Raw genomic sequence first — 16,007 nt, 5'->3', positions numbered from 1 at the left:
TGATTAAAATCTAAATGAAATGAGAAGATCGAAGCTTCTAATAAAGAATTTGAGACGTAATAAAGGGTCACCTGTATTTCTTAAGAACATTGGTGGATTTGTGACTCAATAACTCTACATTTCATGTGGCTCTTTTGCTCCTGTTAAATTCTAAAGTGTGTTAAATCTGACATCGCAATGAATAAATGTTGTGTAAATACAATAGTTAGACTGTTTGTCTTTATTTTGCATTTTAAAAAATTATATCAAGGACATTTTGACATTGTTGAACAAAAATAAACATTGATTCTTAGTGATTGGGTCATTGGCCTCAATCGTACAAATCATACTTTGTGGTTTTTAATGCTTTGATAAAAGATTTATGTAATTTTTTTATTTTCCAAAGAAGATAGTCACCTTAGCTGGAATATTGCAAATCTTTTTGTCACCATTTGTATTGTTTTATTGACATGTGACACGAAACATGTGAACATGAAAATACATTATTTAATAAAGGGGGGGGGGGGAAAGAGTAGTTAATAGTGAATAATAATGACCCAGTTACAACTTGTCCTATCAGACTCATGTAAATCTAGACCACGTGTCAAACTTAAGGCCCCTTTAGAGCAAAATTTGTGTAAATCCAGTTGTAATCCAAATTCTCTAATTTAATAAAACTCCACATTATTTTTAGGGGCTTGCATTATTACTTTGTATCACATGAATGCAGTCAGTTTTAATTGCAAATTGTGGAATTAACTCGTTTTTTATGCAAGTCTTGCAATTTCTCAGATAAATCCACAAAATTCCTCTAAATTGTACAAAATCAAGAATTTTTGAAGTGAATTGAACTGATATTGAAAACTAGGGCACCATGGTGGTAAAATTGTTCTAATTTGTGGCCCACTTGAGATCAAACTGGTCCATATTTGGCCCTTGAACTGAATGTTTGACACCCCACACTAGCGTCCAGGTTTTGTATAATATAGATCAGGGGTTTTCAACTGGTCTCACCCTGGGATACACACTTTGCCAACTTTTTTTTTTAGAATTCGACCAACCAAACTTAGTATTTAAAAAAATAGCTTGCATATATATATAAAGTTTTTTTTAAACATAAATCCATATTTTTTTATGTGCAACATGTGCCTGTCAAAAGAAAAGTTTCTTTCAAAATAAAAGACAAGTCCATTATGAGAGACATTAAATATTTATTTTTGACCAGACGTTTCCGACCCACCCAGTATAGGTCTGTGACCCACTTTTGGGTCACGACCCACCAGTTGAGAATCACTGATATGGATGATCTATTATTATTATATGATATGTATTTAACATACATTTACATTTTCATTCCATGTTATTCTAGTTACACTAATTTGGACAAGACTAAAGTTAAGTATCTATTATAATAATAGATTATATAATATTCACACAAATAATGAAAAATTCTAAAAAGCAGTATGGACATCTTGTGTTTCCGGGGATAATTTTTTTTTTTTTTAATTCAGCGTTTCCATAGCAACAGCATCCCGGTGCATTTTTCCTCCTCTTGGATACACATCCTGAAGCGAGCCCTGTGATTGGCTGAGCCCTCTAAGGATGTCACTGGGGCAACCGAACGATGGGAATCTTTAACACATGAGCGGAAATGTCACCGCGGAATCTCACCATTCACACGCCAGCGGAGGGCCCAGGCGTCCATTGGGCGGTCCGCGGATCTATCTGACGGAGGAGGATCCCCATGCAGGCTTGTTTTTTCCCCTTCTCCTCCTCCTTTGCCTCGCTACGGTAGCCGAGCGGGGACCGGCTGGTCACTCAGCGGGGCCGTCTCCACCCCACAGAATGGCGGGGCCCGCGCAGCAGAGCAGAGGACCAGCTAGAGATGGTGGAAGAGAAACAAAGAGAGCCCAGTTGTCCCAGTACGGGCCCTCGCCTCCGTGTAGCTGTCAGTGTGGGGCCTCCGAGGGGACATTTCTACCATGAAATCCACCAAGTCTTTGTGCGCTGCCAGGACTGATAGTGACACGCGGTTTAAAATGAGACACGGGCTGTGATTTGTGTCGTCAGGACGTTTTTTTTTTTTTTTTTTTTTTTTTTCATTTCAATGACGTTACCTTACGGTGGGTTTTAAAAATCCACAATGCGCGAGTATAAGGTGGTGGTCCTGGGCAGCGGTGGGGTTGGAAAATCCGCCCTCACTGTGCAGTTTGTCACCGGGACGTTCATTGAGAAGTACGACCCGACCATCGAGGATTTCTACCGCAAGGAGATCGAGGTGGACTCGTCGCCCTCGGTGCTGGAGATCCTGGACACCGCTGGGACGGAGCAGTTCGCCTCCATGCGGGACCTGTACATCAAGAACGGACAAGGGTTCATCCTGGTCTACAGCCTGGTCAACCAGCAAAGCTTCCAGGACATAAAACCAATGAGGGACCAGATCATAAGAGTAAAAAGGTGAGAACTATGTCTCTATACCTGAGGAAGATTGTTGCGATTTATGAAAAACACGAAATTGTCAAATAAATTTACTTCAAAACATTTGTTTGTGTCATATTATTTGGTACTAAAAATGTCAACAATGACGAGACAGATCTTCAACATAACAATTTGGGTCGTTTCTCAATCTATTTTCGCCGTCAGATGACAAAAAGTGACACAATAATAGTCAAAATAGTTTGACTTTGGGAATAATTTGCTCAAGATTGTCCATAACATTGTCAATATACATGACAGAGTATTATTTAAGGTCTTAAAATCATCCTGGTCCATTCCCCAAACTTAGAAAATAAAAAAAATTGGCAAGAAGAAACAATTATTGCGTTACTTTATAGGGGTGTCCCGATCGGATATCGGTCTGATATCTGAGTATCGGATTCAAATTTCCAAATTTACGATTTTTTTCCCCAATTTTTTTTTATTTTATTTATTATATTCAATTGTATAATACTGTAGATATTATGTTGTCATCTATAATTTCCAAGATTTTCCACAGTTGACAGATTTCTGTGGCAAGTAATGCAAAGTTAAAAATAAATACATTGAAAGAGTTCTGGTTCAGACTACACAGTGTGGGGGTGATTTAGGGAGCAACAACACAAACAAAGCCTTTTTTTTAACCCGTAGTTTGAGAATAAAGGCTCACGGGTGAACAGGATGGGATCCATAACTAGATCTAGATCATTGTAATACTTTTAAGTCTAGGTTTCTCATGAGACAAGAAGTGGTGATCAGTCCTGTCCTGGAACACTGTTTCTTCCTGTCTGTCCCAGCAGGACAAGCTGCTGTGAAACGTCCACTCTGCACAATGCTGCAGCCTCTCAAGAATTACCACCAACGAGTCAGTGTAACACAGGTTCTGCAGAGAGCTTCAGGAAAGCAAAAGGACTGAGGGGTGACACACTTAGCTGAGTTCACACAGATGATCCATAGTTGAGGTCAGCACAGCGTGCTACAGATTGATCCATGAGAGGGGGCGTAACGGACTTTGTGATGGCCGATGAGCTGTGGTGGCGCACCAAAGCTTGCTGTATGTTCACCTGCTAGCATGGAATGAGGGGGGTGGTCTAAGTGTACACTGTCATACCGTACGGACAACCCCCGGTGCTATTGGTACGGTTACCGAAGTACAAGCACGTAGCGTCTTAGAGTTAGGGTTAGGTTATAACCCAATATCGCAACAATTTTTAGGGTTAGGGTTAGAGTTAGAGTTAGGTTTAGAGTAGCGTTTAATCGTAGTCACGCGACCTAAACTGGCCAATGACTGACATATCACGTGCCCTAAACTGGCCAAATAGGGGTGCTGCGTACGGATAGAATGCTGGTATATTCATACGGATAGCCATTGGTAATGGAAACACCTGAATTTTTCGAAATAGCGCGAAAAAGTTTACACGCTTTCATGAGGAGAAATTTCAAACATTTCACTATTGAAATGTGTCGCAAAAGTGCTATGGAAACACTTTTCCCGCAAATACACGTCACAGGACATGGCCACCTCTCTCCGAGTAAACATGAGGTGGTACGTGTAGACAGAAGAAACCGGGACATTTCTTAGCATTATACTTAAAAATGATTACTACCACATTAGGCGAGAAACAACAAAGGAATATGGAGTGTTATAAGGAGATTTGGAGCGTACATCATCCTGTGGCGAGATTTCACGGGAGTTGCGAGGCTCCTCCCCAAAACAGCCTTCAATGGAAACACGTTCCAAGCGCAATTATACTTTGTAGACATTTAGAAATATCGCTTTTATTTTGTGAAAATCTGTAAAAGCCCAGCTACTGACTACTTTAGATCTTAACTGGCCTTACTTTAGGATCTACCATCACATCACCTCCAAGTTACAAAATGAAACCCAAATGAGGAAAATGTTTACTTCCATTTTGAATCAAATCTAAAGTGCATCTGAATGTAAATGTCAATGATTATTTTGTAACTTCATCCTTTTTAAAACCCAGACTTAAAAGGTATAGTTTGTAATCCTGGTTAGAAACACTTGTTGTTATTCTGGATGAAATGGTCCTTCCATTCTGAGTAGTCAATATATTATGTATTTAGAAAAGGAACGAAAAAAATCAGACCTCTGTAGCAGCTTGTGTCCTGTGAAAACTGTAACCAATCACTGCCATTTGGTCCCAATGGAAAGAACCAATCACCGGCCTTCATGTCTCGTGTACTGAAAAGGCTGAGTCGGCTCTTGTCTCTTCCACAGTCCTATGCGCAATCAACATTGTGGGGGTGTGGCTTTAGATGGAGCAGTGATGGGAGCATACAGGAGGGTGGTGGAGCTTAGAGAAGGTCTTGCTAGCTAAAATCATGCGAGCTTTCCAACATTGCGTACTGCACCTTTAATACTGCTGTCTTGCATACAGGTGTAACTACAGCTCATGTAGAGTTGTTTTAAAGGCTTAAAGTAAAAAGAAAACTTTTGAGCAAACTTCAAATCATAAAGATAATTATAATAATAATAATAATAATAATAATTATTATTATTATTATTATTATGGTTCTTTATGTCTGCTGTTTTTGTTTTGTTTCCTTGGACTAGATTCAAGCTTTTTTTCCCAACGCGCCCTCTAACCAATCTTATACATGGCACCAGATGAAAGAATGAGGTCACTGTGTTTTCCCCATATGAGTTGAGAATAAAGCGGAGCGATGCTTCTGTCTGCTCTGTATGTGAGTGTTTTTGTGCCAAAGTCTTATTTTACATCTCACACCGTCTCCGGTGTTGTTGACTGTTATATCAGTGCAGAATTTAAATCCTATTGCAGGAAAATATCACAGTTTAACACTCAGGCTACTCCCACACAGCTTACTTTAGATTCTCATTTGGCTTCCTGTCAGATTCAATGGAACGTAGCATTAGAAACTGTGTATTTCTGTTAAAAAGGTGTTTGCAGTGCTTGTAAATTAAAAAAAAAGGTTACTTGTGATATCTTTGCTTTATGAAGGCAGAAATGAAACTCCTTTAGTCCTGAGGAAACTTCCGGTGCACATGCGGGTGTAAAATGGAAAAATAGGGAATGTAAATGGATACTTTCTCATTATAAATCAGACTAAACTTAATTTTCTTTAAATGACTAGTTTAATCTATGACTAATTAACGTTGCTCACACAGTAAAATCATAATTATTCGTGAAAAATAAAGTTGCAATATTTCGAGATTAAAGTCTTAATATTTTGTCAATAGAGTTGTGATTTTTTAAGGATAAAGGCGTAACTTCAAAAAAAAAAAACTTGTAATGGCATAGCGCTCAGAATTCCCTGTTGAAGTGAACGCAACTAACACCGAACATTGTAAACTATTTGGGGGAAAAATAGATTTTGTGTCCTTTTTTGTACAAAAAAACATAATATATATTCTTTAAACCTAAATAAAATCCTTCAAACACTAAAATCAAGTTTGTTCACTTTTGTAGAAAACAAAACACTTCTTGCAGGTGATGTGTCTTTGCTCTTGGCCTTCATCATCAAACCCAAAGTCTTCCCATATAAGAGAATTTGTCTTGCCTTGCTTGTTTACTAAGTGTTTTTGCTGCATTTCTCTTGCCATGTTTAAAGACCAGTAGCAACAACTTTCCTCGTGTTGGCCTGCAGGCTAGCTTTGGCTTTGAGAGGGGCGGGGCAGAGGGGAGGAGTTTGCATGAGCGTGAATTAAACAACTCAAAGTTAGTATTAATAACATGTGTGCCAAGCTTTATTACTTGTAGGGTGTAGATAGTGGGTTTGTTTTATTTAGTGAATAAAACATATGTAAAATATATATATACAGTATATATATATATATATTTTTTTTTTTTTAAAAATAATTGTAATTGTTGGGTGTAATTATCAAAATCGAGAGCACAAAGTGTAACTATTTAACATAGGTAGTTGTATTGACACAATAGCAATCAAAGCAAGAGTTTACAGCTATTCTCAGCAATTGAATCCTCAGCAATTAAACATTTAAAGGAGTTTTCATCTTAATATTTTAGCAAAATATGTTTAAAATACAAAACAGGTGAACTTGTCAGTTTTCCGTCCAAATCTCATTGAAGAAGTCATTATTTGCAGCTCTGTTTGCCCCCCGTCTGAAACACTGATGAGCCGTCATAACCACATGGGCCCGCCATGGCCCATGTGGTCAGAGGTGCTGCTCTGCATCACTCACACTCTCCGCCCTGTCGGCACCTGTCAGGAGTCGCTCATGGCAACAAGATGTCTTTGATTACACCTCAGCACTGCTTCATCTTTATTCAAGCCTCAGTGAACTCAACAACTGGGAGCAGGTGCTTTCAACTTGTGATTGTGCCTTTTTACGGAAGATCTAGCAGCAGTTCAGTTCATTTATAATCTTTTTCTAAACTAGAGAAGTCGGACGTATGAAGAAATGAACTGTTAGCAAAGCTTTGGTTTCACAATATTCCCCAGATACACAATGACTTGGAGGACAGTGACCCTATCAGCTGCATGCCATTAAAAAATGGAGAATAAATAAACAGCTCAGTCCATTTATCATCCAGACGCACTAGGCTGGTCCTTCCCCTGTAAACAAAATGTCTTTTTTTGATAAGGAATGTAAACATCTCTCTGGCTCTCAGCTGCCTCGGGTGTTATGAAACTAGCGGACATGATGCTTTCAACTGACCTCATCTGACTGTATGTTATATTTTATGATACACTAAGTTTAAATACAGCCTAGACCATCTGTCCATATGGTCCCACTGCCATGACAGGAGAACTTCCATAAGGGTACGATGTTTCCCATAGTGTAAACAGTTTGAACTTTATAAACACTCTCTGATTAACAAGAATCCAACATGGCAGTGGTGTAGCAATTTGGGAAAATGTAGCCTACAAGTGAACTGTAATCACTAGAGGATTTTTTTTTTTTTTTGTACTGTAAATTTGTCACTGATGTAGCAACCCAAATATGGACTCATTCAAGATTAGGGATGCAAAATTCCAGGAATTTTTCAAGTTGGAAACTTTCCATGGAAAGTAATGGAATTTTATGGGAATAAATAAACAGGGGATTTACTAAAATAATGGTTGACCCTTAACATGGATGTTAAATATAGTTGGCAAAATATATCTTCACTCAAACTCAAAGATTAATACTCAAGTATGCACATGTAACTCTGCTTACTGCAGTGTTATTGAGGCCACGCCCCGTGCAAATAAGAGATCAGGCAGATAAGTCATATTACATATTTAACATTGATGTTTTATTGTGAAAGAATTGATTGTTCAATCAAATAATGTCTGTTAAAACAAACACTGCTCTGTTTGTGCTTGAAGAGCAATTATTGGTGTCAGTGACGCTGTGTTTGCCTCTGAATATTTTGGTTATAAAGGTACTATTATTATAAAGGTTTTGTTATGTTTTTTAATTGTTTTATTTTGCATGAATGCGATACAGTTATTTTAAATTACTACCAATTTGCGGTTATTTCCATTAAATAACGCCCAAGATGGCCATACCAGTCTGTCATTGCCCAATCCCGTTAGATCTTGGAAGATCCAGGTGCCACAGTGGGGTGGCAGTCACCCCAGTGGTATCTGTCACTGTGTCCTTTGGCAAGGCACTTCACCCACATTGCTTAGCATGAATGTAGCGAGCGAGTGAGTGTTGGTGGTGGTCGGAGGGGCCGATGGCGCACTTTGGCAGCCTCGCTTCCGTCAGTCTGGCACCGGGCGGCTGTGGCTACAATTGTAGTTTACCACCACTGTGTTGAGTGAAAGAACAATCCTTTAATTCTGTAAAGCGACTTTGAGTGTCCAAAAAAGCGCTGTATAAAATTGATGCATTATTATTACCTGAAATCTGCAACCCTAGTTTCGAGTATTTATGCCAACACAGCATGACTCACTAAACCTAAAAGTGTTGTTTTAGTTTAGCAACAAAACAAGCCTGTGAACTATTTTTGTCGAGGAACATTAGGAACCCCTGTGGACTTGCAGCTGCTATCAAAGATAATGGAGAGGAGGAACGAGCAATTAATAAACTAACCAGGGACCTGCCGAGACATCGGCGCCTGATAGCTTTCCTGTTATTTACCAAATCACACAGTGAGTGTTTATGCAGAATTCCCTGGAGAGCAGAGGCAGGACGTTAATAAGCTGCTTTATGCATCTCAATCAAAAGAGGAAGTGTTTTCGGAATGTATTCATACATTATGAATGAATCCTAAATGAAACATTGTCTTGGTTTGTAGTCCAGTGAGAAGTCTAACGCAACACTTCTCAGTTTAATCAGAGTTCATATGTAAATACTGCTTTGATGTTATGGTAATAGAAAGCATCGTTTTGGGACATCAGAGGGATGTGTTGGTTACTGATTGTGTGATGTAGAGTTTAAAAGTGTTATTATGAGTCTATTTTTTTTTTCATGAGGATAAAGTTGGAAAACTACGACAGTGTATTAGGGCCACATTAAAATCAAAAAGAAATCTGAGCACTACGAGAATAAAGTCGCAATATTTCGAGAAAAAAGTCGTAATATTTTGAGAATAAAGTCGCAATATTTCGAGAATAAAGTCGCAATTTCATTAGATTGAAGTTGTAATATTTTGAGAATAAAGTCTTGTAAAGATATAGCGCTCAGAATTCCCTGTTGAAGTAAACGCAACTAACAGCGATAGCCATGAAGTCGACCACTTCCCGCCAGTTCCTTCTTCACTAAAGAGGCTTTTTGCTCCAAATCAGTTTGGTTCTTTTGCCGGAACAAACGCAAACGTATTCATAGTATCTTTAAAGTTGTGAAACTGATAACAGTGTGGTTATGATGTGCCAAAAGGCTCAGAATTTCACCATTTCTGGAACCTAAGGAGACGTATAATCTGACTAAATGCTCCACATTCTCCATAATGCACGAGTGACAGCAGCACAGACAAGATACTGTTTGTATTTCAACTTTTTCTCACTTTTTTCTCAAAATATTACGACTTTAATCTTGAAATGTTATGACTTTAATGTCGTAATCTCGTTTATTAAGATATGACTTTATTCTCATCTTTAATCTCTGAAGGTATAGATTTTTTTTTTATTCCTGTCGTAGGAAATCTGCTGAAAGTGACCAGTTGGTAATGTTCATTCCCATTTTATCTGCTCTGGTCTGATTTCTCTTGCCCAGTTATATCGGATTCAGATTTCCGAATTTCCGTTTTTTTTTTTTTTTTTATTATTAATTTGTCATTTATTTTATTCAATCGAAAAATACTGTTGAAATTCATGTAAAATTCATGTAACCAATTGGCTAATAATAAATGGGTCAGTTTTTTCTCATACGTACTGTTGCTGACTATTGTTCTCCGTTTGAGTAACATCACTTGATCAAGTCTTTTCTAACATTCCACACTACAAAATAAGTCATTATTTTTTTTTAATTAAAGAAAAAAAGGTAATAAAAGTATGTACGATTCATGCTGATGTCGGACCAATATTGGTATCAGCCGATACGCAAGGCGGCAATATCTGTATCATACTGGAAATGAAAAAGTTGTATTGGGACATCTACCAGCCGTCAGCGAGCTCAGTGTGAGCTGGTCTGCATTATTCATTCTAGATAAGATGTGTCTGAGCGAGCTTGAATGAATGTTTGCAGTCATGGTGCTCTAGTGCCATCGGCGTCAGGCTAGCCGGTTGGTTCTGTTTGAGTCACAACAAAAACTACGTTTACTCATTTTTCTCTTTGAGTTGTCTTTTAGATGAGCCCTTTTCCAGAGCCGTTCACTCCCTACCAAGACATTTGAAGCCTCGCTATCCGTGGCAGCCACAGCCTTGCACCTCCTGGGATTGCTAGTTTTCCCCTCTGTTATTATGGTTATATATAAATATACAGTATAGACCCTGGCCTTTAGTACCAGATGTCTTTGTCATGCATTCCGGTTATGATGAGACCTCAACGTCTTTACATCATGGCTTTAAAGCACAACCTTTATTAAATGTATTCACTTTTCACAGATTGTTTATTGTTTTTGCCTTTTACATACAGGCAAAATTTCAATGAAATTTTGTATTAGTATATAGCCTAGATCAAGAAGTTATATAACATTTGTTAAAAAAAAATGTAAAAGGTTAAAATTACCCCTCAAAACTTTGTTTTCATCCTCTCTTATTGACATTTTGGGAAAGGTTTTACACATTGCATTGTGGGATGTGGAGCTCCGTAAACGGATGCATAAAAGTGTCATTCTTATCGTCATTTCTTGTTTCCCGATATATTTCTGGTGTTTTCACAGACTGAAGGTTGTGGCAAAACAATGGTGAACGTTTATTTTGGGGTTTATATGGAAAGATATCACAGGGAATACTGGGAACACACTAGAACAAAAATGGTGTCAAACGAATCTCTGGTGACACAAGGAATCACAGTACGAATGAACTAAAAATACTTGCATCCCTCTATGAGACTCCACATCCCACAATGCAATGCAACAAACTTTTCTGAAAATGTCAAAAAGAGAGTGTTTACAGTAGAGATAAAAACAAACTTTCGAATAGGGCTGAGCGATTAATTGCATTTGCGATATTATCGCATTGTCATAAAATAACATTTACTAATTGCAAAGGCTGCAATTTTAAATTTTTTTACATTTTTTAAATTTATTTATTTATATTTTTTCTTGTTCTGTCCTGTTAAGTTCGTTAGATATGTTGAAGAGGTAAAGCCACAGATTTGTTTGCTTTATTGTTGTAATCTGTGCTTTGAAATTTATATTTTATATTTATTTAAAGTTTAAATAAATCTGAAATTGTTTACTATGAAACAGATTGATTTATTGCTTGTGTTCATTGAAGAATACATGACAAGAGTCCCTTGAAAAAAAATAATCGCGTATTAAATCATAATCACAATATTCAGGAAAAATATCGCAATTAGATTATTTTCCAAAATTGTTCAGCCCTACTTTCGAGTGGCAATTTGAACCTTTTACGTCGAGGCTTCAGGATTCAAGCTGCACCAAGCAACCATTCTTTGCATTACTTCCTGCATCAGTTTTATCTGGAAAAGTTAGGCTTAGTTAATTAGACGGTTGGTCTATATCACAAAGTGCATTTCAATGTTGTGAGCTGCCCACATGCATCCTCAAGAGATTCATAGTAGAGGACACGAGGGGAAACCACAGACTGGTAAATAAAGACTTCTAGAAGAGCTTTAGAGATGGCAGCCTGTTATCCTAACCCTGAACCCCCTGTGGCTTCTTCTAAATGTGCACATCTATAAAAGTAAAGGATGGGCTTTTAGATTTGCTCACCCACAGCTGTGTTTAGGGGCTTTTTCAGAGAAGGTGGGCAATGTAATTTACAGTTTGTGATAAAAGCAGCCTCGCCTTACTAAATGAGGTCCAGAGTTCTCAGGGAAAATCCCCATCTTTCTGTATTTATTGACATTTTCATTGCAGTAAAGGGGACTTGGTGACATGTTTTGCTCACGTTTGCCATTTTTTGTATCACGTTGATGAAAATCCATGGGGTTTTCTGTGAATTATTTCAGATTATGTATACCTCATGGAGCAGTGAGAGCAGCATTTCAAACCCCTAATGATGCTGGGTGGGTGTTGGGTTTGACTGAAACATGCTGCCCATTGATTGGAGTGCTTTTCAGTTCAAACAATAGAGTCGGTCCAACAGATGGAAAGTACTCTCCTGATAATCTTCTAAACATACAGCGATGAATGGGCCTAATCTGCTATTTCTGTACATGTACAGTATCTACGATCAAAAACATTGCCCTGATTATTTCAGAGAACTGCTGTGATGCTGTTTCCTTTCAAAACTGTCTAACTTGTGATCAAAGACATCCACGTTTTACAGTGATACAGCTTCAGCCACAAATAAATGAAAAACACAAAGAAAAAGCTTGGTTGTCTAAGGCAGTGGTTGTCTTACTTTTGAATGCAAGTATCCCCTTATGTCCGACAACTACAGTTTTGCTCAGAATATTATGAAAAAACAACAATAGAGCATAATGGTGGATGAATAAGTAATAACACATATTTTAAAGAATCCTAAATAGATTTATTTCTATAGTTTTAATCATTTACGGTCATTTCCCTCCTGATGTGAGACCAAGACTGAGCCTTGTATTTTCTGCTCATGTTTTAATCAAGTTCATCTCTATCATCATTTTGTGTATTATGTTGTTGTTTGTCTGTGATTTTTTTATTATTCTGTATATTTTTTGCTCTTATTATGTGTGTTGTTGCTATAATTTATATTATTCTGTCTCAGTGCGTGTGTGTTTTTTGGTGTTGTTTGGTTGTATTGTTTCTTTGTTATTTGTGTGTATTTTGTAGTGATCTTGTGTATTTTTCTCTCATTTAGTGTGTCTTTGTTGTTGTTTTGTGTGATGCTGGTAACGGTAAGTATTTTTCTTTCTTAGTATGTTGGTTTTTGGTGTCATTTTGTTGTTCTTTGTCTATTTTTCTCTTATTTTTGTGAGTTTCTGGTAATATTCAATAAACATTATAAAACCTCATATTTATAATGCTTTAATTTGTTAATTTCTCTCTCTCTCTCTCTCTCTCTCTCTCGTACCCCCTGTAGTGCCATTGCATACCCCTCGGGGTACACATACCCCCATTTAAGAAACATTGGTCTCGGAAATTGGCAACAATAATAAGTACTTGAATCAGTAATATTATTGCTGAAACTTGTACTGGAAAATTATTTTTAGATACTTTTTGTGACTGCTTCCTTTTATTCCTTTGAAGAACCGTTCAAAAAACACAAATATTCTGCATTTAAAGTACAGTACAAGGTAAAGTATACAGTAAAACATGTATTACTGCTCAAAATCAACTCTGATTATTCCTGTATTTTGGTATATAAAGGTGAGGTAGAACGACAAATATTAAAAACAGGACGTAAAACAAGAACAAGTAAAAAAAATATTTCTGCTCTCTGTAAATAATACAGATCGGCGTTTTAATTTGAAAAAAAAACGCAAAAATTGGCCAATATTATTGGCCGGCCGATGTATCGGTCTATTACTAACATGCTTTGTGGTTCGTTCTCTGTTTGCGGTTCGTATGTGGTTCATTTGTGGTTTATTCAAACCACAAAGGAAGCAGAAACCAGGACCCACAAACAAACAATTTATGCATAAATCTGTAATTCATTATTTACGATCATTGCCTTTTGGCGTTAACTTGTTCACATGCCAAAGAAAGTTAGTCTTTTTGATTTGTTATTTCAAAACACCAAAGAACTCATACATTTGTGACTCTTTGAGAAGTCTGCACCAGCATCTGATTATCTATTTGTGTTGCTAGCAACTTATTATGGGCCTGCGTGTGCATCCGTAGGTATGAGAAGGTTCCTGTAATCCTGGTGGGGAACAAGGTGGACTTGGAAAGTGAGAGGGAAGTGTCATCCAGTGAAGGCCAAGCCCTGGCCGAGGAGTGGGGCTGCCCGTTCATGGAGACCTCGGCCAAGAGCAAAACCATGGTGGACGAACTGTTCGCTGAGATTGTTCGGCAGATGGACTACGCCGCTCAGCCAGACAAGGACGACCCCTGCTGCTCCTCTTGCAATATACAATAGCCCCCGTGGGCCGTCCAATAAGAGGCGTGGGGAAAGGACACGTTTAGAGGAAGCTCTACTGAAACAGAAGATATCTTTATGGTTAAACCCAATGGATTTTTCACTTTTGGGAGCATACAATTTACTGTGACATGATTATTAATGAAAACATATGAGTATTGCTGAGGAATGCTAGAATTTTTTGCCTCAAGACAAATTGACAAAGTTAAAAAAAAAAAAGGAACCTTTGCCTTATGTTACTCTGTTGTTATTTATATCCATATTTCTGAGGTAAAAAAAAAAAAAAAAAATCACCTGCAAATAGTTTTTGAAACAATCTGCTGTTGAAAAAGTATTTTCTTCTGTTTTTTTTTTTTTTTAGTTTTTACAGGGTTTAGTCAAGACACAAAGGTGTTTGGTGTTTCTATGACTTCATTCCAGGTAGCTAATTTGCACTCATATGAAACGAGGATTTGGTTCATGATGGTATTTTTTCTGATTAAAGGTTATTTTCCTACTCATCACCAGGCTGAACCAAAGAGGTGTTGGAAAAGCACCTCCGTTTTATTTCATTTTAGGCTGCTAAGAGACAAATGGAGAGAAAAGGAAGTTAGTCGTTCTTAAAACTTTGGTGCAGTTACTTCCTTCCTTTTTTCTCACATTAGAGTTACAATAGTACATTTAGGAGACTTTCACATATCATGCTAAGTTCTGATGTCCTCTTTGGAGGAAACTCCAGCAGCACTTTGCTGACCAGTGACAGAAAGAACAGTTGGCAAACAGTGTTTATCATTTCAAAGTGAAAATGCCAACATTTGTCAGAGTTTGTTTATTTCCCGTTCATTTGCTCATACTTATTGGCTCCAAGCATCAAAATACATTGTAATGACGAATTACAACTAAGGTGACAGTGTAAGGAATATTAAATGGAAGTGTAAATATTTTGTATCAAAAGTGCCAGCGATAATGAAGACTCTGACTAAACACATGTGGAACTGTCAACTGTATGCATGGCTAGTAAACAAACAAGGACTCATGTTTGAGATTACAATAGGCAGAGGAAATGTGCAAATCAAAAACACACATCATTTTCAATCCCCCATCTCAACTGTACATCTATGTTGCCAAGGGAACCAGACTTCCCCCTGTGTGATTATTTCATTGTTGATTTTATATTTTTTTTGAATGTGACCATTTACTGTCTATCTCCTTCTGCGAATGGTGACACTGTTACATTTGACACCTAAACAATAAAAGTGTGTTTAACACTCGACTGCGGCTGCCAACAGTGGAACTAAGACATTGAATGGATGCACCTTGAGGATTAGTTTTATAAATGTACGGTAATTTTCCTACTTCTCTTTGTAAGGGGATAGACAAACATTTTTTTAATGATGCTGTATTTTTTATTTTGCTTCATACTGCTGAGCTTTTTCTTTTTTTATCTTTAAAAAAAAAAAAAAAACATTTTCCGTTAAACGTAAAGTTTTACCACTAATTTTTTCGCATCAATAAAAAGCGGACAAAGTTAAAAGTAAAAACTGTTACGTATGCGTTAAAAGTTGTGTCTTTTATTACTCTTTTGAATTGTTTGTTTTATCTATAATCAAGTTTGTAATACATCATACAGAAAAAATGATTGTCTACATCAGTGGTTCTCATATGAGGGTACGTGTACCCCTAGGGGTACGCGATGGCACTACAGGGGGTACTTGAGAGAGAGAGAGAGTGGAAAATTAACAAATGAAGTGTCAGACGGTGAGAGAAAAACTATAGAAGTAAATCTATTCAGGAGCCACTAAATCATTGTTTTTCAACTTTGGGGTCAGGACCCCATGTGCGGTCACCGGGAGTTTAAATGGGGTCGCCTGAAAATTCCGAAAATTGAAATAGATTTTTGAATCTTTTAAAATGATTATTCTTTAAAAAAAACACACACACCCAATCTTAAAGGTAGAGAAGATGATTTTCCCGAAGTTTAGAAAAGAAACGCCCTCTGCACATGCGCA

General features: G+C 37.4%; 1 protein-coding gene across 1 annotated transcript; it reads left to right on the top strand.

Annotated features, from left to right (window-relative positions):
* Positions 1–1,505: 1,505 nt before the first annotated feature.
* Positions 1,506–15,071, top strand: LOC114455634 (ras-related protein Rap-2a). The gene is made up of 2 exons (XM_028436994.1): positions 1,506–2,436; positions 13,782–15,071. The coding sequence occupies exons 1-2, from the start codon at positions 2,123–2,125 to the stop codon at positions 14,017–14,019; spliced, it is 552 nt and encodes a 183-aa protein (XP_028292795.1). The 5' UTR covers positions 1,506–2,122; the 3' UTR covers positions 14,020–15,071.
* Positions 15,072–16,007: the final 936 nt, after the last annotated feature.

The sequence above is a fragment of the Gouania willdenowi genome, chromosome 21, assembly GCF_900634775.1.
Source record: "Gouania willdenowi chromosome 21, fGouWil2.1, whole genome shotgun sequence".
Classification (NCBI taxonomy): domain Eukaryota; kingdom Metazoa; phylum Chordata; class Actinopteri; order Blenniiformes; family Gobiesocidae; genus Gouania; species Gouania willdenowi.
The sequence above is the reverse complement of the archived record's forward strand: the minus strand, read 5'-3'. Positions and strand labels throughout refer to the sequence as shown.